The 25,017-nt window shown below is 44.6% G+C and overlaps 1 protein-coding gene across 1 annotated transcript in view; it reads left to right on the top strand.

The window, feature by feature from the left end:
• Positions 1–763: 763 nt before the first annotated feature.
• AK4 (adenylate kinase 4) overlaps positions 764–25,017 on the top strand; it is a 70,250-nt gene continuing 45,996 nt past the window's right edge. The window contains exon 1 of the mRNA XM_074221249.1: positions 764–923. Coding sequence (XP_074077350.1) covers positions 779–923 — 145 coding nt within the window. The 5' untranslated portion in view covers positions 764–778. The remainder of the gene's footprint in view (positions 924–25,017) is intronic.

Raw genomic sequence — 25,017 nt, 5'->3', positions numbered from 1 at the left:
TGGCCCGGGTGGCACTGACGGGAAGGGGTGCCCCGAAGGGCGGGGCCCTGGCCCGGAGAGGCTGCGCTCCCACTCCCCGCATGCAGCCCTTGAAGGGGCTGCGCCTCCGCGCCGCGGTGGGTGGTCGATGACTCCCCGGGGCGCCCCGGGCCGCGCCTCGCCGCGGGCAACAATGTTTCTCCGAGTTCTGGGGGAGCGGGGGGGCCCGGCCCGGGCTCCCCCCGCTCCCCACCTCCGGCGGCGGCGCCCGGGGCAGAGGCTCTGGGCCCCCCTTGCCGGCCGGGCCGGGCCGGGCCGGGCCGCGCAGCCCCGCGGACTCGCGCTGTCCTCCGGGCCCGGAGCGAGGTGGGGGCCGGGGGCCTGGCTGGCCCGGGGCCCGGCCCCGCCGCCCCGCCCCGCCGCCCAGCCCCCCCCCGCCCGCCGGCCCCGCCCGCCCCGCCGCCCCGCCCGCCCCGCCGGCCCCGCCGCCCCGCCCGCCCCGCCGCCCCGCCCGGCCCGCCCCGCCCGGCCCCCACCTCGCTTTCCCGGCCTGTCCAATGAGAAGTTGGTCCCGGGCCGGGCCGGGCCCCGGGCCCGCGGCCACCCCGCGGGCGGGGGCCGGGGCTGCTCCGGGCCGGTTCCCACGGCCGCTGGGCAGCGGGCGGGCAGCGGGCGGGGCCGGCGCGGGGCGGGGCCGCCCACGTGCGAGGGCGGGGTGGGAGCGCGGGAGCGGCCCGGGGCCAGAGCCGCGGGGCCGGCGGCGCGGGCAGCGAGTCGGGCCCGTCCCGGGCCCCGCGCCATGGCTTCGCGGGTCCTGCGGGCCGTGGTGCTGGGCCCCCCGGGCTCGGGCAAGGGCACGCTGTGCCAGCGGGCGGCGCAGAGCTTCGGGCTGCAGCACCTCTCCAGCGGCCGCTTCCTGCGGGAGAACATCCGCACCGACACGGGTGAGCGCGGGGCTGCGTGGCTGCCGCCGCCCCTCCCCCGCTACGTGCCCCGCCGCGCCCCGCGCCCGCCGGGGGTGGGGGGTGGGGGGTGGGGGCCCCGAGCCTCGGGCGCCCGGGGCCGCGCCCCCCTCTCGGGACTCTGCCACCCGTGGGCGGCCGTGCGGGAGCCCCGCTGCTGGGCGCCCGGGGGTGCTCGGGCCGGACGGCTCCGGGGCGCGGCGGGGCTGGAAGGGGCTTTAGCCGGGGCCGGGGGCGCCTCCCCCGCGGGACTCTGCCCCCAGTGGGGGGCCGTGCGGGAGCCGCAGCGGAGGCCGTGGGCGCTGCCGCGGGAGGGGCCCGGGGCCCCCACGGGGGCTCAGGTTGCGCGTCGGGCCAGCGGGCCGGGGAAGCGAGGGCCGGGACGCCCGGGCGCGGACGTGTGCGTGGTCAGGTCACCCCGGCCCGGGAAGCCCGCGAGGGGAGGGCGGGCCGGCGGGGCCCCCCTCGGCTCAGGGCGGCGACCCCCGTGGCAGCGGGGTTGTTGGGGGGCCGAGGGAGCGGACTGGAAGGAAGGCGGCCTGGGCAGGCCTCCGTGGGATCTTCCCTCCTGGCTGCCCCCCTCAGATTGCCACTCTGGCTTGCGTGCTTTCCCAGCGAAGGAGGGGCGCCAGCCCCCCAGTCTTGTTCTCTACGCAAACCTCCAGGGCAACACCGCCTGGTTGTGGCCTTTGGGGGGAAGCGGACAGGGAGGAGGAGCTGGTGCACCCCGGGAGGGCTGGGGCCGGCGGGCACCTCCGTCAGCCCCTGGCCGGCAGGGCACAGCGCGGCCGGTCCTGCCCCCAAGGCGCCAGCCCACTTGCTGTTCCTCTCTGGGCTGTTTTCTCGGCTCTTGGGAACTCAGAGGCCAAATGTCCCCTCCTAGCCCCTTGCCGAGGACCTCCGTAAGACCCCAGCCAGGCAGTTCCCCAAAGCGTTTGCTAGAAGCCAGAGAGCAGTCGCACTGGGCCTGGGACACTGTGCTTAAAAGATGCTTCGGGACGGCCGGAGCCCCAGGTGCAAAGGCAGCCGGGGCAGGCTTGTCCGGCCCCAGGTGCAAAGGCAGCCGGGGCAGGCTTGTCCGGCCCCAGGTGCAAAGGCAGCCCAGACAGGCTTGTCCGGCCCCAGGTACAAAGCAGCCGGGACAGGCTTGTCCGGCCCCAGGTGCAAAGCAGCAGGGACAGGCTTGTCCGGCCCCAGGTGCAAAGCAGCCGGGACAGGCTTGTCCTCCTCCGACGTGGAGTCGGGCTGTTGTGTGGACCTGGAGTTCCAATTCTGCCTCTGTTAACGCCATGGGCCTGAAGGACTTACTGGTGCTCCCTGCCTCGGTTTCCTCATAGAGCAAATGAAACCTAGCACCTCCGAGGTCCTTTTCAGAACTAAATCTGGGAAACGAATGCTCTGATACTATGGTAGGCCTTGACAATGTCGATGCCAAAAATGCCCAAGCTGGGGAGGCGATGGTGCTGATCCTGGTCACTCCTGCTTCTATAGCACTTCTGGTAACTCACTGAAGCCTTAAAACTGTCCTGTGGATGAGCGAGGGGAAATGAGACTTGTTGATAAAGTGACTTGACTAGAGAGCTATAGAAAAGATAAGAGACCCCTCGAACCCAGGTCTTCCTCATCTGGGTCTAGCATTCTGTGCTATGACCAAATCGTCTCTCACCCTGCAAATATTAGGTCTCAGGAGCCAGTATCTGTAAGGATAGAGGAATTTCAGGGAGTCTTTTTGTGACTCTGGGTATATGCTCCTGACGGACCCTGTGCCAGCCCTTAGCTCTTCTGGTCCAAATCAGCCAACAAAAATCCCTCAAGGGCCTCATGCGGAATTCAGTACCTGTTCACTTGACTAGCATACGCGAAGCTGCCAGGTCCCCTTCGCCAGGTCCCGTAGGATCCTGAGGAATGGCCTTAGAATATTTATGTGATTTCATCTCTGTCCCAGACCAGCAGCCCTGGCCTCTCTGGGTTTTTCTGTTGGTGAGTGACTGGGTCAGAGGGCATGTTATGATGATTTGGGGGATTTCTTTATTTTCCGTGGTGTTTGGCTCATTGCTTATTAGAATGTTGTGAAAGAAATCACAAAGTTGAGAAGATTTCAGAAATGGTCCAGGCCGACCCAATCCCAGTAGAAATTCTCCCCAAACATCCCCAGAAAGTGGTTGTCCAGTTTTCTTTTGATAAGAATGTAATCTCTTCCAAGGCTGCCCGTTGCATATTCAGATTATTAGGAGACCCAATCTTAACATCTGCAGCTGCCTTCATTGCTCCTAATTCTGGCCACAAATTCTCCCACTGCCTTTTCTCTAGACTAAACATGCTCAACAAGTTTGAAGGTGTTCTAAGACCGCAGGGAAGAAGTTGGGGTGGTGCTTGTAGGTATATAGCCTCAAACCCCTCCTCATTCAGATGAAGAAATAAGACCTAGAGATAGAGGATTGACTTGCCCAAGAATGCACGATAAATCCTTGACAAAGCTGGCCCAGAAAACTGGATATCTTGGCACGGTCTCTTGTAAGGTGCCAGCCAACATGGTATCGTGGAAGGAGGACTAGCTTTAGAGGAGAGAGTCCCAGGTTGGACACTCCCTACTTTGCCTTACCTCTGGTCCTAAACTTCCTCATCTGTAAACCAGGGAGAATGTAGACCCTGACTTAAAGAGCTGATGTGAGATTCTGGGATACAGCCCCATGCTTAAGAGAGAGTTCGATGGGGAATAAGTGCTTCTTTGATGTTTGCTGGTTTATTGCAAACCTATTTCAATTCTCATTTCTCATCATTTGATGATTCTTATCATCATTATTAATGATGTTGGTATACATTGGAGAGAAGGTGGAAAATTGGTTCTTGTCTGTTATCAAAGAAGACCAAAGTGATATCATTTAAAGTATAATGTTTCTGACTGTGGTTGATTAGACCTGAATGATCTGGGAGTGCTCTGCCACAGGCTGGGCATCAATGGGCCAGGTGAACACCTGGAGTGGGTTCTCTAAACTTAGGCATCTCACATTGCCTTTGAGCTCCCCTGCTCATAGAAGGCAGCCCCCTCTCTGAGGAGGGTCGACATGATGGTTCTGTGTCAATGTCTCTCATGCTGAACAAACAATTCAATTAAGAGAGACCTTCAGAGTGCCCTTTTGTTGCTTAAGGAGGAAAGCAAATACTTGGAAAAGATACAGAGAGTGCTTTGAGATCTCTGAGGAGGGTCCCTTCCCCCCTGGGGGTCCTCAGGGAAGGCTGATACTGAAGGTGGACTTGAAGGAATGGTTTCCAAAGTCTTTTGGAACTCATTTATTTAAATCATAGACATTTTTATTCTTTTTCTTTTAGTTCCAAATGCTTCCCCTCTCCTCCACTGGAAGACAAAGCAAACAAACTTCATTAGAAAAAAAATGTATGGTCAGGCAAAGTGAATGTCCACTTCAGCCATGTTTGCAACCACTTTGCAAACAACTTGGCAAGACTACAAAGGGATCTTAAGGGTCCTAACCAGGGCCTCTGAGTCTTTGAGGGCTTTATTAGGGAAGATATTTTTTTAACCTGGCTTGGGTCTTGAGATGGTGAAGGATGGGAGAAGCCGTTGTAAGGACCTGGGAAGGGTGAGTCTGCAGAATCAAGCAAGAAATATTTATGAATGCATTCTTCACCTCTAAGACCATGCTGGGTGCTAGGACTAGAAAGGCTCCCAAGGAGCACATGGTCATGTTATAGAGATCTCTCTGCAAAGCAAAAGGATGGGTTTTGGAGGAAAGGGCGGAGCTGCTGAGGGCCTTGGGACAAGCTGTCTGCTGAGACTGGAGTTTGAGTTGAATCTTTGAGGGAAGGCAGAGTTGGTGAGGCAGAGCTGGGGCAGAGACAAGGGAATGGTAGTGGGTAAGGAGCGATACCTAGGCTGGGAGGGCAGAGGGGTTGGTGGGGACATGATAGCCATTTTCTGGTTTTTGAGAGCCTTCAGTTATTGGCCTTGTAACACTGCATTCTGTCTCTGAATGGATATAATCAAAGCAGGAAAAATAGAATTCTAGACTTGAAAAGCTAAGTGGACTCTCCCAAGGGAGGAAGGGATGTGGGAAGATGTTTTGTAAGAGAAGGAATCGAATCTGAGTGGGAGGTGTGTGGAAGCTTAGGACTAGTGGTTCCTTAGCTTGAGGCAACTGTTTCTTGGGGGCTCAGTGTGGGGACGCCAACAAGTCACTTTGAAATGGAAGCCCTGAGGGGTGGGGAACCATGGCAGTGACCCAGCTAGTGTTCAGAGGTTGGGACTGACCCCAAGTCTTTTACTCCAACGCCAGCTAGGTAGTGCCATAATCATGGAAAGTTGGACCTGGAGCCAGGAACTCTCATCTTCCTGAGTTGAAATCTAGCTTCAGACATTTCCTAGCTATGTGATCCTGGATAACTCACTTGCATCAGTTTGCCTCGGTTTGCTCCTCTGTAAAATGAACTGGAGAAGGAAATGGCCAACTGCTCCAGTTTATCTACCAAGAAAACCCCAACTGGGGTCATGGAGAGTCAAGACACAACTGAAGCAAATAACAACGTCGACTTCAAGACTAACCTTATCGCCTTGCCACGCGGTCTTTCTGTGGGAATAAGAGACGCGGGCGTAATTCAGTGTAATGTAAAAGGCCAGAAGTGAAATTAAATCTCAGGAGAAGCTGTTGAAAGGTGGGACAATTCTGGCCGCTGCTGCTGAGGTGGAGCCTTCTTCAGTAGCATTTCTTGCAAAGGCAACAGTATGGCATGGGCGGAAGGCTGAATTTGGAGTTATAAAGATAACTGGCGGGACCAAGGAAAAGTCCTGGAGACTCTGAACTGTAGGAGGCAGTTTTTATGAATTTCATGTCTGCCTTGGGGATGCAAAGAATTCTCTAGTGAATCAACTCTTGGCTTCTTGAGAAATTGTATTACTTTCTCAGAGTTAGTTTGGAAAGCCCTTTGTGAGGCAGAAAATAGGTTTTCTTACTGAAAGAATCATTGAGTGGCAACAAAAACACTGGCTCAGACCATACCGAGATTTTTCCAATTTCAGCTAAGTGACCTTGGGTGAGTCATTCAACTTTATGAAGCTGAGTTTCCTTATCTGAAAAATGGGGCTAATTATAGCTATGGTAATTTGCTCTTAAAGTGATTTTAGTCAGTGAAGCAACACCTAACACATATTAAGTCCTTCCTTTGTGCCATCACTATGCCAAACATTAAATATCTGTTTTTCAGTCCTGTCTGACTTTTTGTCCCCATTTGGGGTTTTCTTGGCAGAGATATTGGAGTGATTTGCCATTTTCTTATCCAGCTCATTTTACTGAGGAGGAAACTGAGGCAAACAGAGTGAAGTGACTGGTCCAGGGTCACACAGCCAGGAAATGTCTGAGACCAGATTTGACTCAGACCCGGCACTCTCCTTAGTTGCCTAGGATCAAAACTCAAACAACTTTGCCTTTTTCAAATCTTAAACTGATTTTTGAGAAAGACATATATTTTCCATCTGCTCCTGGTCTGATGAAGGATGGTGCTTTAAAACTGTATGAGGTTAAGGTGGGATGGCTATTAAATTAATGGGTCTAAATATGTTCTATAAAAGAGACTCTTTTCTGCTTTCTCTAAAGCCCTTGGGAGGTGCTGAGACAAAGCTGAGACTCACCAGGCCTACGGGGACTCTAGACAGTTCCTAGTGCCTTATAGGCCTGAGATGGTGAGGACCAAAGTCAAGGCCTCCCAAGATCTCAGAGTGGCCATCCAGTCAATGCAGCCCTGAGTGGGTATCTCCTCTACCTCATGACCAGTGATCATTCAGCCTTTTGTGTAGAAAATCCCAAGCCTTTGACCAGACGGGTACTCATGAGGAAAAAGGCCAGGGAGCTTGGATGTCTTCCCCAAGGTCACCCAGGCAGCCAGAATCACCTGTAGCACTGAACCTGGGTCTTCTGGCCTCTTTCCACTGGCTGCCACTCCTCCAAGACAACCCAGCTCTTTCGACTACTGGTTATGGCTCCAAAGTCACCATCTTGAGAGGCCTTGGCATTGCCGTGGCCACCCTACTGCACCCTTTGAAAATGCTATTTTTTTTTTTTTTTGCCATTCTTTGTTTCCCAACACAAAGGCACAGAGTCATGTTTGAGTGACTGATTGCATTGGTTTTGCCAATGGTCTGGGCCAGGCACAAGCCACAGGACACATGGATCTCAGGATTTTCTAATTGATCATTTTATTCTGACATGTGAACCTTCCCTTAGGACAGTGCCAAAGAAACCTTCCCTTTCTGAGCTTCTGATAGCTGGGCTTTCATCCCCAGTGCTGGGAAATGCTGCCACTGCACCCTGCTAAGCTTTTCAACTCTGGCTTCCAAAGGAACCTGCCTCGGAGCTATATTGGTGCTGTATTTGAGGACTCCTGATTGAGGGCAGGGAGACTCTTTGTTTGCCTTTATTGCATCAAATTACTCTGGAATACAGTAAGCACTTAAGAAAGGCTCCCTGACAACTGTTTGCTCCTTTCCAATACCGAATCTTGTATTTGTTTCCTATGTAGTCTATATAGTCTTAGCTACATGTAGTTTTTTCCTATCTAGGATGTAAACTCATTGAAGACTGAACCTGACTTCTTTTTGTCTTCCTGTCTCTCGTATGTACTTTATATAACATTTGATAAAGAGTGATTGGGGAGGAGGGAAACTCAGGTGATCTGAGATTTTCTAGGGAATGTGGGATGGACGACCTTCATTAACTCAAGTAATAGAATCACAGATTGTGGATGGAAGGGGCATTAAAGGCAATTGAGCCCAACCCCCTCATTTTACAGATAAGGAAACTGAGGCAGACAACATGCCCAGGGTCACCCAGCTGGTGTCCAAGGAAGAATTCATGAGTCCAGATAGGGCACTTACCCTCTCAGTTTACTTATCTACAAAACTGTAGTAATAACATGCAGTTTGGATGGTTTTTGAGAATACAACGAGATCAAATCCAATTTATAGTAGAGAAATCAAGAATGCTATTAGTATTTACTTGGGACTTTCTGAAGGTTGAAATGTAGCAATTATATCCTGCCATCTGTTTTTCCTCATACTAGTCTATGTTTTCCCCCAATAAACTTGAGGTTGTTGAGTTTTTGCCTTTGTATTCCCAAAATAGGTGGGGAAGAAGTCATTATCTCTTAGATTTAGTTTGGGGAAGGTATTTAGTGTCTCATTTTTCAGATGAGTTAACTGAGGCCCAAAGTTACATTTCTTTATCTGTAAATGATAAGATTAGACTTGATGGTCCTCTTAGGTTCTTTCAGATGTAAAAATATGTAATTTTTTTGACTTGCTTAGGGTCTCACAGAGAGCAAGTGACTGGGTGGGATTTGAAACCAGGATCCTCCGACTCCAAATCTAGACCTATTTTTGCCAGCCTCTTGATGTTAGAACTGAATTGGCCAGTTACTCCTTAGCTGTCATTTATCTAGGAAAAAAAATCTGTGGGCAAAGCATTCTTTAAAAATCTGAATTAATGTAATTTGTTGTATTAGCTGTATATTACTTCCTAATCTGCCATGTCCAATGTCACTGCCTGATCTTCCTGGTCTTTTGCCAGTGACCCTTGATCATCCTGAGCTCTGCCGGTGGTCTCTCAGGTCTGGGACATCTGTCCAAGCTGGAGGGGCTCCAAACCCAAGTTCTATAATAGATGAATGACTTTCATCCAAGTTTCTGCCTCAGTAAATGGGGAGAGGTCCATCACCAGATGGTTGGCCATGAGGTGATGGCTGTTTTTGACCATGGAGACCAAGGAAGACAGTCTGTTAAGGTTTGCAGTGGTGATGAGAGCATTTTGACCAACAACAGTGTATTTAGATGAGGGATTCAGGGAGTGTATGCTCATTACCTTTAGATACCCAAAGGGTTGTCTTGTGGAAGAGGCAGTAGAAGCTTTTGACTCTTGTCCCTGGAGGACACAACAAAAAACAATGTAGGTCAGAGTATCACAATGGGATAAAGCCCTGGCCTCAGGGAGGCAGAGTACTTGGGTACATAGCATCTTCTGATGTTTGCTTCATGTGTGAGCTTGGACAGGTCCTTTAGCTTCCATGGGCCTCAGTTTCCTCATCTATAAAATGAAGGGATTATTCTGAATGACTTCTAAGGCCCTAAGTCTATGAGCTTATGATTCTATGAGGTCATGGAGTGCTTCTTAACAACTAGAACTATTTGAAAATGGAATGGGCAGCTCTAGGACTGAGGATGTAGACCTTCCCTAGAGGCCTCTCAGCAAAGACTAGATGACTCTAGTTGAGAAGGTCATAGGTGCTTTGAAAACACAGACATAAACTAATAATGATAATAAATAATAACAAAGTAAAAGAATGTCTGAATTCATACACCATCAATTTTTCCCCCTCTGGTGGTAGATAGTTTGTCCTAAGTCCTTCAGAATTGTTTTGGATCATTGTATTGATGAAAATTATTCACAGGTGATTATTGAATAATATTACTGTTATTGTGTAGTGTTCTGGTTCTGATCATTTTATTTTAGTTCATACATGTCTTCCCAGGTTTTTCTGAAAGTACCATGCTTGTCATTTCTTATAGAATATTAATATTCCATCATAATTCCACCATAATTAGTATTCCAGCACAATTTGTTTAACCATTCCCCAATTGATCTCCCCTTGATTTCCAATTTTTTGTCATCACAAAAAGAACTGCTCTAAATATTTTGCATGCGTAGGTCCTTTTCCTTTTTATTTGATCTCTTTGGAGTACAGACTTAGTGTTATTACTGGGTTAAAGGATATGCAGAGTTTGATCACCCTTTGGTACAATTCAAATTTGATCTTCAGAATGGTGTAATCAGTTCACAACTCTGCCAACAATACATTAGTGTCCCTATTTTTACACATCCCTCCAACATTTGCCATCTTTGTTTTCTTATTAAGCAATCTGATAAGTAGGAGGTGGTATCTCAGAGTTTTTGATTTTATATTTTTCTAATCAATAGTGATTTATAGCATTTTTTCACATGACTATACATAACTTTGATTTATTCTTCTGAAAGCTATCTGTTCATATCCTTTGATCATTTAGCATATGGGGAATTATCTGTATTCCTTATAATATTTAAGAAGTGAGGCCTTTATCAGAGAAACTTGCTATACATTTTTTTCTTCCTGTTTCCTGTTTCCCTTCTAATTTTAGCAGCATTGGCTTTGTTTGTGCACCTCTTTTTTAATTTGATATAATGAAAATTACCCATTTTACCTACCATAATGCTGTCTCTCTCTCTCTATCATAATTTCTTCCCTTATCATAGATTTTTACAAGTAAACTATTTCCATCTTCCTCTATTTTACTTATTCTCTACCATTTTCATGGCTGAATCATGTATCCATTCTTTACCATTTTTACCTTTTATTGTGTGAGAAACTGCTTCTAGTTTCCGCCATACTGCTTTTCAGTTTGCCCAGCAATTTTTGTCAAGTAACAAGTTCTTGTCCCAAAAGTTTAGATCTTTGGGTTTGTCAAACGCTAGCTTAATTATGTATACCCAGTGAGTGCCACTCATCCACCACTCTGTTTCTTAGGTTGTGCCAGATTGTTTTGATGACAACACTTTGTAATACAGTTTGAGGTCTGGTACTACTGTATCTTCCTTCACATTTTTTCCCTCATTGATTCTCTTGATATTCTTAACCTTTTCTTCTTTCAAATTAATTGTGTTATGATTTTTTTCTAGTTATATAAAAGAATTTTTGAGTAATTTGAATAATTAGTATGGATAAGTACCAATAAGTAACTTAATTTAGAAGAATTTTCATTTTTATAATACTGATTTGACCTACTCATGAGCAATTAATATTTCTTCAATTGTTTAGATTTGACTTTATTTTGAGAAAAGTATTTTGTATTGTGTTCATTTAGTTCCTGAGTAGATTCCCAAGTAGTAGTTTATATTATCTGTTTGGGGCTCTAGTTGCCTAATTCATATTTCATTCATTTTGGAAAGACAGGACTTTGAACCCAGATCTCCTGACTTCCAAGTGTGACCATCATCCTTCTGCGTCATGTTGCTTTTGGCTGAGTATGCATCTAAATGAAAGGTTAAAATCCACCTGGGGTAGAGGTCATTCCCTTGAGATGGTCTGTTGGCCATCCATCCTTGGGAGGAGCCTTGCTCTCAGGTACCTGGGGTTGGAATGGAAATGACCTCTTAATGACCCATGGTTCTCTCTCTCATGTTAGATTCCTCAGCACCTTCTGTTGATTAGTGGTCCAAATCAGAATGAGTGGAATTCAGATATATTTTGCTGCAAAGTTTCCTATGAGGTGCTGTGTATGATGGTCATGTCATGAATAGTCTTGGAGTTAGCAGATGTATATCTGCACCCTAGTCCTGCCCTTTCCTATCTGTGAGAACATGGGCAAATCCCCAAGTTTCACTTTTGTGTAGAAGGGACATTCTGTGACTGCCAGGTTGATAAGAGAACCTGGTTGTTTCCAAAGACACCATTGAAAAGGAGCTTTTATGGTCTCAGAATGTCTCCACTTCATCATTAAGTCTGATTTAATGTTTGACAGAGAAAGATGGTAGAAAATGGAGTGAGGAGATTCCCCCGTCAAATCAACTTGATTACTCCTATTATATGTTCCTTGACCTTGAGCAAGGAATTTCACCTCCCTAAGAGAGACCTCCTCCCAAAGGGTCCATGTTCCCCCCTCTGTAAAATGAGGATGGACTAGAAGACCTCTGTATCCTTTGAACCCTAAATCCATGGGCCAGGCACTGGGGTAATCACTACCAGTCTAATGGGGGCAGATATGTAGGAGATCTATAGAGTGTATTGGACAGTATTAATGGAGGGAAGGCACCTGCAGAAGATGGGTTTGTTCTAAGGCTTCTGCCATGGTCTGCATGAGGGGGTTTTGGTTTACAGTTGTTTTAATTCAGAATCAACACTGTTGCTTCCCTCTTGTCAATGCACCCCTAAACTGATGGTGATTAGAATAACTAGTGTGGTTCATTTGATAGCTCTAAATAGTGTGAATGCATCTGGGGCCAAATGAGGTGTCGTCAATGGAACAGAGATCTTCAGACTTTTAGCATAACTCATGCTTATCATTAAGACATTTTTGAGGATGTGCCCCCCAATATTTGTATATTTATTTATAAATTCCATAATTGTGTAGTAATATTACTGCACCCTTTATATATCAATATATACATTGTAAAACAAAAAGAAATTATGTGTGCATGAGACAAAGGTGAAATGCTACTTAATTTTAGAGGCAGTAGCCACAGAGTTCATTAGAGATGGGGTTCAGAGGGGTGACACCATCAGAAGTGTGCCACTTGGGGAGAGATTTGAGTTAGGAGGAGTCTGCTTCAGGAGTTTAGGTGGAAGGTGCTGAGGACCTGAGCTCGAATCCTGTGTGATTATAGAAAAAAAGAAAAGAAGGCGAGAGAAGTGACAGAGATGGAAATGAGATATGGTCATAGAATGGATCCATTGGGGGCAGGAGGGGCAAGAATAGAGGATGGTCTGGGTTCATGAAGTTTGGTTGATTGAAAGGAGAGAGAAATAGGAAGTTCAGAAGAGGGGAGGGTTTACCAGGAAAAAAATGCAGTGAGAACTCTTCCCATTCCTTCTGCTCATCTATCCTATGACTGACTGTCTCAGTGGGGAAAAAAAGGAAAGAGGATGGGATGTTGAAAGACAGAAGCTCTGCCACAGCTGTGGCATGATCTGGGGTGGGGAAAGGGAATGGTGCCCATCAGGCAGCTGGAGCTCTTACTTCATGGTTAGATTAGACTTGCCTACAAGGGTCCATGCCAGGAACAGAATGGGAGCTTGAACAGAATCACTGGTTACCAGAAAGCGAAATGTGGATAGTGGGGGAATAGCCATTGATAGTGGGCCATGAAGGATGGGACAAGACTGCTTTGGAACAAATCCTTCAGGTGGCTATTGTGGGATGTGACCCATGATCCCACCTCTTGATTGGTTAGTCCTTGGAAAGCTGCCTACCTGGGGCTCCTGTTATGGAGATGCTGAGATCAGGAGCAGGCAAGATCTGGGTTCAACACCTACCTCTGACATTTATCCTCTGGGTAACCATTATTCAATCACTGCATTTCTTTGAACCTATGCTTCTTCATAGCTATCAACAGGTTAAAGAAAGGTTAAAACCTTTCTTAAGCCCAAAGAATTGCTATGAGACTTGAGTTCAATAATAATGATGTTATTAATACTAGTATCTCAAAGGTGCGGTGTAACCTGGAAAGTTTGCTATTAGTGTTTAGTTATTATCTAGAGGACCTGGAATCTTTTGATGAAAGGGTGCAGAGCCATGCCGGGGAAATCAGAGATCCTGAAAATATGAAGGGAAAATCGTATTAGCAGGTTTTAAACAGCTGTATCTCAGATGTTAAGTGTCTAGAACCTGGCATGGCACGGCAGACTGGATTGGGTCCTGGCCTTGGAATCAGGATGGACCTCTAACACCTACTTGCCTCATGATGTTGGACAGGTCACTGCGCTGCTCTGTGTCCTAGAAAGTTGAAACTTTAGGTTACAAGGAAGTGACTGGTCTTGGTTATTTGGTCATCTGCACACTTGAAGATCCCCAAAGAGATGAATTCAAAAGACTAGACCCTAAATCTCTTTCCTACTAATCTCTCATCTGTAAATATCATCTCAAGTCATAATCACACAATATGGTGTTTTTCTGAAGGGTGTAGAGAAATGATTTTTTATTGTGTGTGCAAACACTGTAAACTCTATGAACTTTGGAACAGGAAGATTCAAATCCAGTCTCAGGCAGTTCCCAACTGGGTGACCCTAGGCAAGTCACTTAGCCTCTGCCTGCCTCAGTTTCCTCCTTTGTAAAATGGCAATAATAATAATAATACCTGTCAGGGTTCTTGTGAGGATCAAATGAGATATCAATAAGGTGCTTCATAAGCCTCACATAGTTGTTAGCTCTTATTATCATATCCTCACGAATTCTCCCACTAAATGCTTTCTCTGACTGAATAGGCATTGATTTATTGTGTCCTCTGTGCCAAACACTGAAGATGCAAATACAGAATGTTCCCTACCCTTAGGCAGCTTTTCGCTGTTTTGCCAGAAGTGGTCCTGGGCTCTTCTAGGCTCTTCCAACAGAGAAAAGTCAGGTCCTCCCAAGTAAGTCAGAAATTTTTTCAATTAGGGGACCCTTGATGGATTGATTCAACATATCCATGGTCTGAGAGTCAACCTACCCAAGGTGCAGAGGGTTCAGGATTTTAGGGGAAGGTGGTGGCCACCAGATGCAAGTTTGACATGGTTTCTTCTTTTTTTAACTACAGTATTTTATGGAAGATACAGTTGTGATCATCATAGATAGAGGGAGAAGCTATGTTCATGTGGATGACATTTGTCCAGGTTAAATCCCTAAGTAAACCCACAGAAAAGGCAAAGATGACAACCTTTCCCCCATCCCATTTCAAAGGTTTGCATGTAAAGTTGTTATACCTGTTATTCAAGGTTTTCAAGAATGAAAAAATGTAGAAAACCATAAAACAAAGGCATTTTAAAATGCAAATCTCAGAGAACATTTATGTAGATTCTCAAAGATTCAGACTTTGTGCTGTGCTGAAATCTCCATATACCTATATGTCTCATTTCTATATACCTATAAGCATCTGCTTGTATGCCACCAGAGACAGGGCACTCATCCCTTTACAAAGTAGCCTATGCTGATTCTAAATATTCTAAACAATTTCATGATTTTTTTCATTTTCTGTTCTGCCACGGAAAAGATGGACAGAAAAGAGCTCTCCAGGACTGAGCACCCTCTTGATTTTTCTTTGTTCTGTGGGTTGCCATGGCCACAGAATTTCCCCACTTATCTCTGGCCTGCTAGTGATGTGCCTCTCAGCTTTGGACTGGTCCTCGGGCAGGAGCGAGTGTCTTTCCAACATCGTCAGACTTATTCAGGTTTGGGCACTGCTGGCATACACATTTAGAAACTCTACTGGTCTCAACTTGGCTGAGTTCCACATTGAGACAGTTTCTCTAGTGTGCAGGGTCCTGGGATAAGCTCCAGGGCTGTAAAAGCAAAACCTAGCTAACCTACAAGCGTTTTTTAAATCAAATTGAATCAGCAAGTGTTTATCCAGCACTTGCTGTGTGATATCAAGTTGAATCAGCAAGCATTTATTATGTCCTTGCTGTATGCCAGATGGTGGGTAAAGTGTTGGGGGTACAAATATGAGCAGAAAGATCCTGCCTGCCTTGGGGGGCTTCCATTCTGAGGAGGGAAGAGAATTTATAAAAAGGAGCTGAAAAGTGAACAGGGTAATGACGGCTGGCCATCCTGCACCTTTCCTAAAAATGGTGGTACTAGAAAGTACAGTGGTACAAGGACAGAGAAGGCAGCTGAATCTCAGGTGACGAAAGAGGAAAACAATCCCTGTCCTCAAGATGTTTCCATTTTATTGAGGGGAGGCATTTATACAAAGAAGTCAATTTAAAATCTAGTTGGACCAATTCATAAGCATCTATTAAGTTCCTTCTGTTTACCAGGAACTATTTTGTGGTTGGGATAGGAAGACAAAAATAAAACTGACCCCGGCCTCTAGAAGTTTCCATTCTGCTCTGGGGAAACCATATTTATATAGAGAAGTAATCAGAAAAGAAATGCCAATCCATCAATTCTTGCTTATTAAGTGCCTACTGTATTCTCAGAGCTGTGCCTTATGATAGGGGTGCAAAGACAAAAGAATCTTCCCAGGTCTCATCTTCTAATGGAAGGCACTTTTGTACTTTTGTGATCCTTGACTTGTTCACCACTGGTCAAAGTCAAAACAAATTGTGAAGGGATGATGACAAGAAGGTGGCGACAAATATATAATGAGGTGCAAAGATCGGAAGGTCTTGAGGGTATTGTAGTTCCGTCTCATTGAGTCAGTCCTTTAGCCTTGTGTCCATTGGACAGGCACTGAGGCAGGGAGATGGGTCCAGAGCTGGGCAGATGAAGCAAGAGTGAGGCTGAACGGCAGTGGGGACATGGTGGGATTGCGTTGTGTGGTGCCTTCTCTGACCCCCTGCTCCTCTGTCCACACAGACCCAACTCTTCAATCTCAGGATATATTTCCCCTAGGAGATATTTCCTGCTAGCAAAGCTGGGAAATCCATGATCTTTGAACATTTAGGAAAATGGGCTCCAAGATGTGGCCTGCCCTGATCCATAGACTGACTAGTAGCAAGGAAGAGGCCCGGCAGGAGGACCTTCCAGCTGCCAACCAGGACATTAAAAACATCAGACCAAGGTCTCCAGATCATTGGGGAGATTCTTGATAGAATGTATACCCCTTGAGGGTAGGTTTATTTTATGTTTTCTCTCAGGACCTAGCATGGGCTTGATGCATAGTCAACACTGAATAAATTTGCTTTGATTGACTTCTCAGTCAGGAACTTTATTAGTGATCACTTGTTGAGTGCCTGCTGTTTGCCCCCACTGAGGGATATAAGGCAATGGAAGGAAATGATCCCTGCCCTCCAGGAGTCAGTCAAACACAAGTCAATCAAGGTATAGATAAATATATTTAGAATAAAGATTAAGAAAATAAATACAGAGTTCTTAAATCTAAGGTTTTGGGGGGGTGGCCCTAGCAGTTTGGGACTGAAGGGGAGAAATCAGGCAAGGATTCCTCTAGAAGGTGGTGTTTGAAATGTATCTTAAAAAGGGGAGAGATTCTAGGAGTCAGTGGGAAGGAAGGAGTGAATTCCCTCCATGGGGGTTCGCCAGGGTAGAGATTGGCATGGTATTGTGTGTATGTGTGTGTGTGTGTGTGTGTGTGTGTGTGTGTGTGTGTGTGTAATCCGGGTTTGACAGGATTACAGAATGTGGTAGGAGGGATAATGTTTTAAGGGATTGGAGAGGTTGGGGTCAGGTGCTGAAGAGATTTAAGAACTCCACAGAAGAGTTTGTATTTCCCACTCTTCCTCAAGGGAGGAGTGAATAAAGTAAAGAATCCACCAGAAAAGGATGTGTGACTTGTAGAACTGTGATCTGCATTGTGTCCGGCTTCAGAGCTTTGGACCTGCTTTTCTTCTTTTCCACCAGGCCCTCACCTGTGCCTGCTTTTATAATGAAGTTGGAGATTATCAGAATATCCCATTGACTTTGTCTCCAGGGTCATGTTCCTTCATAGGATTTTTCCATTTTGTCATCCTCTCCAAGGGCCTTTGACCCATGAGTTATCCATTGTCTGTTTATTTTCATTATGCGTCCTGCAATAAGTGTTTTGGATTGGGAAGCCTGTATCTCAGGGAGCCTGACTGAATTAGAGAGGAAGAAGACATTCTGTTTCCAGAATGGAGGGGAGGGCTGCCAGCAGAGTGGTCCCTTATATAGAATCAGGCTATTAAGGGTTGACAGGGCCCAGAAGGAAGCTTCTAGCATGGTAGCCTTCATAGAGAACCTTAGAGAAAAGGAACTTTGGAATCTGGTCTTGCGTGTGACACATCAGTACAGGTTGTGTGACCCTGACTTGCCCTGGCGACTCTCTTAGACTTAAAGCTCCTGATCTGTCTCAGAGGCTCTTTCCTCACGGGCAGTCCGGTGCACACAGACCAAAAGAAAACCAGCCGCCTGACAGTCAAGGATGAGGAACTGTTTTCTAGGCAGGTCCAAATTTTAAGGTTTCACACTGGGATGCTTCAGTCATCTTTCTTCAGATCCATCTTTGGACCCAACCCAGTCACGCACCACATGCAAAAATCCTCAAGCTAGTAAAAACAACCAGCTGCCTTGTGAGGTCTGCTTTGTAATGAGACCTGGGAGGGGCTCCAGGGATCCCTAAGACCCTCAAGACTGACCTCATTACTGAGGGGAAACTGGGGTCTCCCCAGTGGTAAAAGTATCACATGGGTATTAAGCACTCAAAAATCAATGATTTTTCTCCTGCACCATGCTCTGTCTTCTTGCCTTGGTTACCTCCTCTTTCCCCTGTCCTCCCCCAAATGGGTGGAAGCTTCAGAAAAGCCAATTTGGGCCTTTGAAGACAGGCTTCTTCAGAATGGGGCCATTCCTGGAGGGGCCAGAACAGCCTTCTTCTTGGGGTTCTTCAAGAATCTCAAGGTCCCTCCAGAGATGAGGTCAAGGGATTCTTAGACAGTTTGGAGATGGACCAGGCAGCCTTGGAGGTCCCTTCCAGTCCTTTGATTTCTCCCCTACTTTTTATTTTATTTCCAGGCCCTGGATAGAGGAGATTAGAGACAGAAAGATGTGAGTTCAAATAATGCCTCCTGTTCTTACCAGGTAGTTGAGTGTGACTCTGGACTTCTCCTAGTCCCCAATTTTCTCCCAGGGCTGTTGTTTGGATCAAATCATGTGAAGTAATTGGCAAACTGTAAAATGCCATAGAAATGGTATTGTGCTTCAGACAAGGGCAGAGCTACCTGGTTAGGGTGTCATATCATGTTGTGTGGGTGAGGGTCAAGGGATGAAGGAATAATAAAGATTGGAGCTGGATTAGGGACCTCATTGATCAGGGGATGTCCCTCCACTAATGCAGGTGGCCACCTTCTCTGCAGGATTTACCCTGATAGTATTGCTTGGGCAAAACGTACTAGGTCTATTACCGGGGCTCACCTAGTCCACATAGCTCAGGATGAGATTTTGCATCCTGACTTTCTGGATCTGAGGTTAGCTTTTTCTCCGTAGCACCCTCTTACCTTTCCAATGAAAGAAAAACTCAAAAGGGAATTAGAAAGTGAAGGGTGATGGGAAGGTTCAGAATTAATCTGTGACTGGTCAGTAGCAACCATTGCTGTTTGGCTGGCAGCCACGATGAGACATAAATTCTTCCCTCTTTTTATGGTGGGGGGGATAAATGGAATGTGATCTATCTCCTGAGCTTGTGCCAGTGAGCCTGATGGGGCCTATTTGGAAACCAGGGTCAGGTTGAAACAGAACTTCGGTTCCCTGGGATTGCTCTATTTGACATTGCTGGTTTCCTCATCTGCCTCATCCTTTGCTGCCCACCTCACCTTCAGTTTGCTTGTTTTAAACATGGCGACTGGCATCCTTGATGGGCTTTATGCTCCCATCGGGATGCATCCTTCCCTTAGTCAGTGATGCAGGTTGCAGCCCATCCACACATTTTCATGTATTTATCCACCATTTTTACTTACCTAGATCTCGGTACCTTAGATTGGAAGTCTCTTGAGAGCAGAGACTGTCTTTTCCCCCAGTGCTTAAAACTGTGACTAGTACATGCTGTCGTTTAGTTGGTTTCTTAGTCATGTCTGACCCTTTTAGGGTTTTCTTGGCAAAAATGTTCTCCAACTCATTTTACAGAGGAGGAAACTGAGACAAATGGAGTTAAGTGACCTGCTCAGGCTCATGCAACTAATACATGTCTGAGAATACATTTGAACTTGTGAACATGAGTCTTTTTGACACCAGGCCCTATGCTTTCTCCAGTGTGCTACCTAGAACCTGCCTGACACATAAATAGGTGCTGAATAAATGCTTATCGATTACATTTTGTAAATTTTATTTTATTTTTCCAGTTATATGCAAAGATAGTTTTCAACATTCATCCATTTTCAAGTTTGAGTTCCACCTTCCCTTTGTTGGTTAATTTCTTATGATATGATAAATGAAGAGAGGCAGTATAGACAAAGATTTTAGTTTGACTTCTAACACCACCCCAGGCGACTTCCTAAGGCCAAATGGTAAAGAAAGTGTCCAAGTGCATTGGAAGAGGGACTTTACTCATTGGGGAACATTCTCTGTATCAGTGAATCTCAGACCCAGACTAAAAATTATAAAGCAAAAACATGCATGTAGTCTTAGAAGGTTGCTTGGGTACACTGAACATAAATACAATAATTTCAACTTGCTTTGAAATATATATATATTTAAGCCTATGAAATTCATCCTCCCAAATGCCATAATTTCCCAGTTACCCCCTTCAAGTATCCATTGGAATATTCTTTTGTCAATTTGTTCTCATTTTCTCTCATATGACCATAACTAATGTGTAGAGTCCATCCTTATACTGCCCCACTTCTTTCCCTTGTATTGTTTCATAAAGGTCTTTCCAGATAACCTTATATTTCTTACACTTGCTACTCTTAATTGCACTAAAAATATTTAATGTCCTTTTGTTTATTCAACTATTCCCTTATTATTTTAGGTTTATCTATTTATTATTTATTTGGTTTCAGGAAAAATTTCAATAAATTATTAATTATTTATCATTTATTATTTAGTTTCAGTTTTGTTTTTGGCAATAAGAAGTAATATTGCTATGAAAATCTTTGTACTGATATGAACTGAGAGCTTTATTTATTGTTGGTCTTCTTTGATGATACTCTAAAAGTATTCTCACAAACTTTTTTGACCAAATTGTAGAATTATTTTTATAACTTTTACTGACCATTATGAGGGTTTCCATCTAAAAAGATCCTCCCAATTTGCACTTGCCCTAGTAATGGATGGATGAACCAGTTTCTCCACAGCTTTGCCAGCACTGAGTGCCCTGTGAGATTGTTGCTTTTGTCCTTCCATGAATCCTTCCTAGTGACTCTGACTAATATTGAAAGCCTTCCTCTAATTCTCTGGCCTTTTCCCGTTACAGATGTCCTTGGTGATATGCCTTTGAGTTGTATGTAAGTAATCACCTTGGTAATGTATTGCAGCATTCTTAGGCCCACCCATCATTGTTCTCCCAGCACCCTTTTGGGTCATAGTTGGAATGGCTCAATAGAATAAATATTTCCAAACATATTTATGTGAATCATTCACCCTTGCATCAATTTTTAGAAAGCAGCCAGCTAACTTTCTTGACTGCCAAGGAGCCTGTCACCTTTTTCAGCTTTCCTAATTTACTTAGACAGGTGGAAAAGATGGAAAAAATAACCATAGAGAAGAATTTAGATGTGACATCAGAGCCAAGATGCTGGGTGTGGGATTGAAATTTTTGGTAATGTGGCAAAATTTATCTCTTGAATGAGGGAGGAGTTGCAGTAGGAGAACCATGACTTCAAGAGAGAGGGAGCTGGTAGATCCCTTGTATCTCCCCCCAGTTCTGACCACCTCTGGTGCAGTGTTTACATCTGGACCTCACACTCGGAAAGGCCATTGATGAGCAGAAGAGCATTCAGAGGAGAGAGTCAAGATTAAGAAAGGTTTTGAGACCCTTGCCAACTGAGAAAGAGTTGGATGAACTGGGCATAGTTAGCCTGGAGAGAAGAGTTAGGACACATTTGAGAGTCATCTTCTAGTAGGTAATATGTTTTCTGGAAAAGAAATTAAACTTATTATGTTTGGCTTCAGAGGGTTAAGCAAATTTAAGAATGCTACCAGGTAAAAGGACCAGATCAGTGCGGATCTCTGTTAAGACTGATCACATCCTTAATATCTCTTTCATTGGAGTCATCCTGCAAATAAAGAGTAGGTGACTGCTCCTAAGGTTGGATTTCTTTGTCAAATACAGACTGAGTGAAGGTCCTTCCACCTCTTAAGTTGGGGTTGGAATTCTAGGTTCCTGACTATCCGATAATAAAAGAAATGATTCCTAACAGTTCATTCTTAGAGAATACTTTGAGGTTTACAAAGCCTTTTCCTCTAGTTTAGATGAACCAAGGGACCAGATTTACATCTTCTTTGACTACAAGCTCGACATTCTAGAGGATATATAGTTAACAAAAGTCATGGGGTCCATCTTCTAGGAGATCATCTTCTAAGCATCCTTGTAAGGCTATGCCATAGAGATTGTTATCTTGGACACAGTTCAAAATTTTTTGAATTGATGGGAAAAAATTACAAGCTCTTTACTTGCTCAGGACCAAGGGTTGACAGGATCAAAGGACTTGGGAAGGACATTTAGAGGTTATTTCTTCTACCCTCACCACCATTTTGCTGATCAGGAAACAGGTTCAAAGAGGGGAAAATGAATTGTGAAATCTTACACAGGTTCTAAGTAGAAAAATCGAGAAGCCAGTCTTATGATTCTAGACTGTATATTGTTGTCACTACATGTACTTGCTGCCTGTCTGTTTAGGAGACAGAAATTTTGAGTTCAGATATTGGCCCTGTTATTTCCTGTGTAACCCTGGCAATTTTCAATTTTCTGGGATTCAATTTTCTGCCAAATAAGAGCTTTGGATGTAATTTTAATTTCAGAAAGTAAAAGCTCTTGGTATGAGCCAGGCACCTGGATACCAGGATAAAACTGAAACAGTCCCTGCCCTTAGAGATCATAGGGTCCTAGATTTAGGACTGAAATCTTAGCAGCCATTTTGTTGTAGTTTTTATTGTTCAATGGTTTTTCAGTCATTCTGAGTCTTTGTGGGCCCCTATGGAGATTTCTTGGCAAAGAGACTGGAGTGGTTTGTCATTTCTTTCTCCAGATCATTATACAGATGAGGAAATGAGACAAATGGGATTAAGTGACTTGCTTAAGGTCACACAGCTAGTAGGTATCCAGGTCAGATGTGAACTCAGAAAGATGAGACTTCCTGACTCTAGGTCTGACACTATCAGTTATGTCACCTAACTGCCCAAGAGTCATTCTATAGATTAGGAAACTGAGACCTGTAATAAGCTTATGTAATTGGACCAAGGTCACCTTGAGTGGCTGAGTTAGAGCCTCTGATTTCACATTTAACTGATGTTGCTCTGAGGTCCTCTGGTGTCAAAACCCACTCTGGTGCCAAGTCGCCACATGATACTGGGTTATAAGATGGACACAAATGAATATCACCTCTACAGAATGATGCAAAGCCATTTCAAGAGGGAGAGAGCATTAAGAAGTGGCATAGCAGGGGATTTATAGTTTAGATACCTTGGAAATTGAGTCTTAAAGAAATCTAAGGATTCCAAGAGACCAGGGGAGTTGGGGACATTCCAGGTACAGAAATAGAAGCTAGAAAACTGATGCTAACACCAAGTTAGTAGCAGCAGACATTTATAAAGCCCTTTATTTTATGGTTTTCAAAGTGCTATACTGAAGGGAACTGATTAGATCCTTACAAGTGAAGTAGATGCCATTAATATCAAGTTGTTTTACAGAAGGAGAAGTAGAGGCAGAGATCACAAATCGAAGGCTGGGTTTGAATTCTGGGCTTCCTGACTCCAAGACCCATTGTTCCACCTTAGTAAGTCCGTTTGACTGGGCAGAATAAATGAAGGGGAGTTAAATAAAACATGGCTGAAGATAGAGGTGGGAACCAGCCTTTGGAAGGCATTAAATGCCAGACAATGAAGACCAAAAATAGATTTTGGAGTACTTTTTTTTTTCTTTTGCTCAGGGAGAGAAGTTTCTGAGTTTAGGATTTTGTTCTCAGAGAAGTTGGACTAGATGATATCTAAGGTTGTTTCCAGTCTCAAAACCTTTGAATTGTGGACTCTAAACTACTGCTAAGGTGGTGACTTGTTCAAAGTCACCTAGGTAGCAAGCAGATCTGGAAATAAAAAAAACAGCTCATCTGATTCAAATTTAGGACTTTTTTGATTGCAAAATGAAATTCTGTGCTCTTCTATTCTAATACTTTTTTATCTTCTGAGTTTAGGTGTATGCTTTTAAAAATAATTTTAAAACTTTTCTTTGTTTAACGAAGGGATTTTTTTAGCCTAAATGAATATTATATTATGTTAGTTGCTTTTTTTATGCCTGTTGTTAATGGGTTGAAGTGATTTTTAAAAAAAAATATGATTAATGTTATTTTCCCCCCTCTAATGTTGAACTATCCTTGCATTCCAGATGTAAATGTAAATGTAAATTGGTTGTAGTGAAACCATTTTTGGAAATATTTTTGTAGTTCCTTGATTTTCTCTTTTAAAAATGGTTGTTTAAAATTAAAAATTCTTCCCTTTCCCAATCTCCTATCTTGAAATAGTTAAGAAAAGTTAATATCTTCAAACAAAGTGTATGGAAATACACTAGATGTCAGATTAATGGTAGATGTAGCACCTGCAGCATCCTTTGGTCATCAACCATTCCAAAGTCAAAAACTTTGTCGACATTTGTGTCTGATGCTATTTATTCCTTTCCTTCTTGATATAGTATAAAGAACTCTGGGTTTGGAGTCAGACTCGAGTTTGAATCTTGCCCCTGTTTCTCACCACAGCAAGCTAATCACTTTTAATCCTCCCTTTCTTTACCTGTCAGATCAGAAAGGTGGATCTCTGAGGGTCCTTTCAGCCAGATATTTATTATCTATTTCCAGACAGAGGAAATGGAATAATTCTCAAGTTTAATTTGATTATTATGACATGAGGATTTCATAATTTCAAATGTGTAGCTGATGTAAATTTGAATTACTGTCCTCAGGATAAAGCTTACTCTTGTTTTTACTTCTAGAACAAAACATCATTGGTCAGAAAACTGGACCAAATTTCATTTCTGCTTCAGAAAAGAAACTTTATCTTATACAAAATAAGTTTGATCCATCACTTAACATGTATCAGACATTATAGTGTGTCACCCAGTATGCTCCAGATATGGCTGGATCATCTTTGTAAGTGGCCTTTCTTTGTCTCCAACTCTTGTTATTGTCAGAATTTAATATGACCACATCTGCTTAAAAGTTCTTTTGAGTTTTGATGACCCTTTCAGCACTTGTCAATGAAGTTTGCTACCATCTTGTCCAAAGTACCATGATAATTTCTAAAAGGAAATGATGTAGGAGAGTTTGACAGCATGATTTTGTCCCCCCAGTTCTGGATAGAATTTACAGAGAAGATTAATTTTAGACTCGCTGGCAAGGGGAAAGACATCCTTGTAATGAGAGCTAATTTTTTATTCTGAACTTAATATTGCATAAAATGGTTATTTCCATATTTGTAGTTGATGTGTTTTTCTAAAGAGAATCATGGAAGCTGTAGATTTTTATTATATACAATTTGCTTTTCATGACTATAGTAGACTCAACTGGTAGCTTTCAAAGCTGTCTGCCCCACCTCTGCTCTTTGCTGACCTTCCTTCTGCTCTTTTTTCAAAGTAAAAAAAATTAAAACATTTGCCTCCATCCCAATAGGTCATTTTATTGAAAGTACTTGAGCAGACTGGAACACTCTTGGGGGCTGGGGGGAGACCAG

This window comes from Macrotis lagotis, chromosome 2 (genome assembly GCF_037893015.1).
Source record: "Macrotis lagotis isolate mMagLag1 chromosome 2, bilby.v1.9.chrom.fasta, whole genome shotgun sequence".
Taxonomy (NCBI): domain Eukaryota; kingdom Metazoa; phylum Chordata; class Mammalia; order Peramelemorphia; family Peramelidae; genus Macrotis; species Macrotis lagotis.
This window is presented reverse-complemented; position numbering and strand designations above follow the sequence as displayed.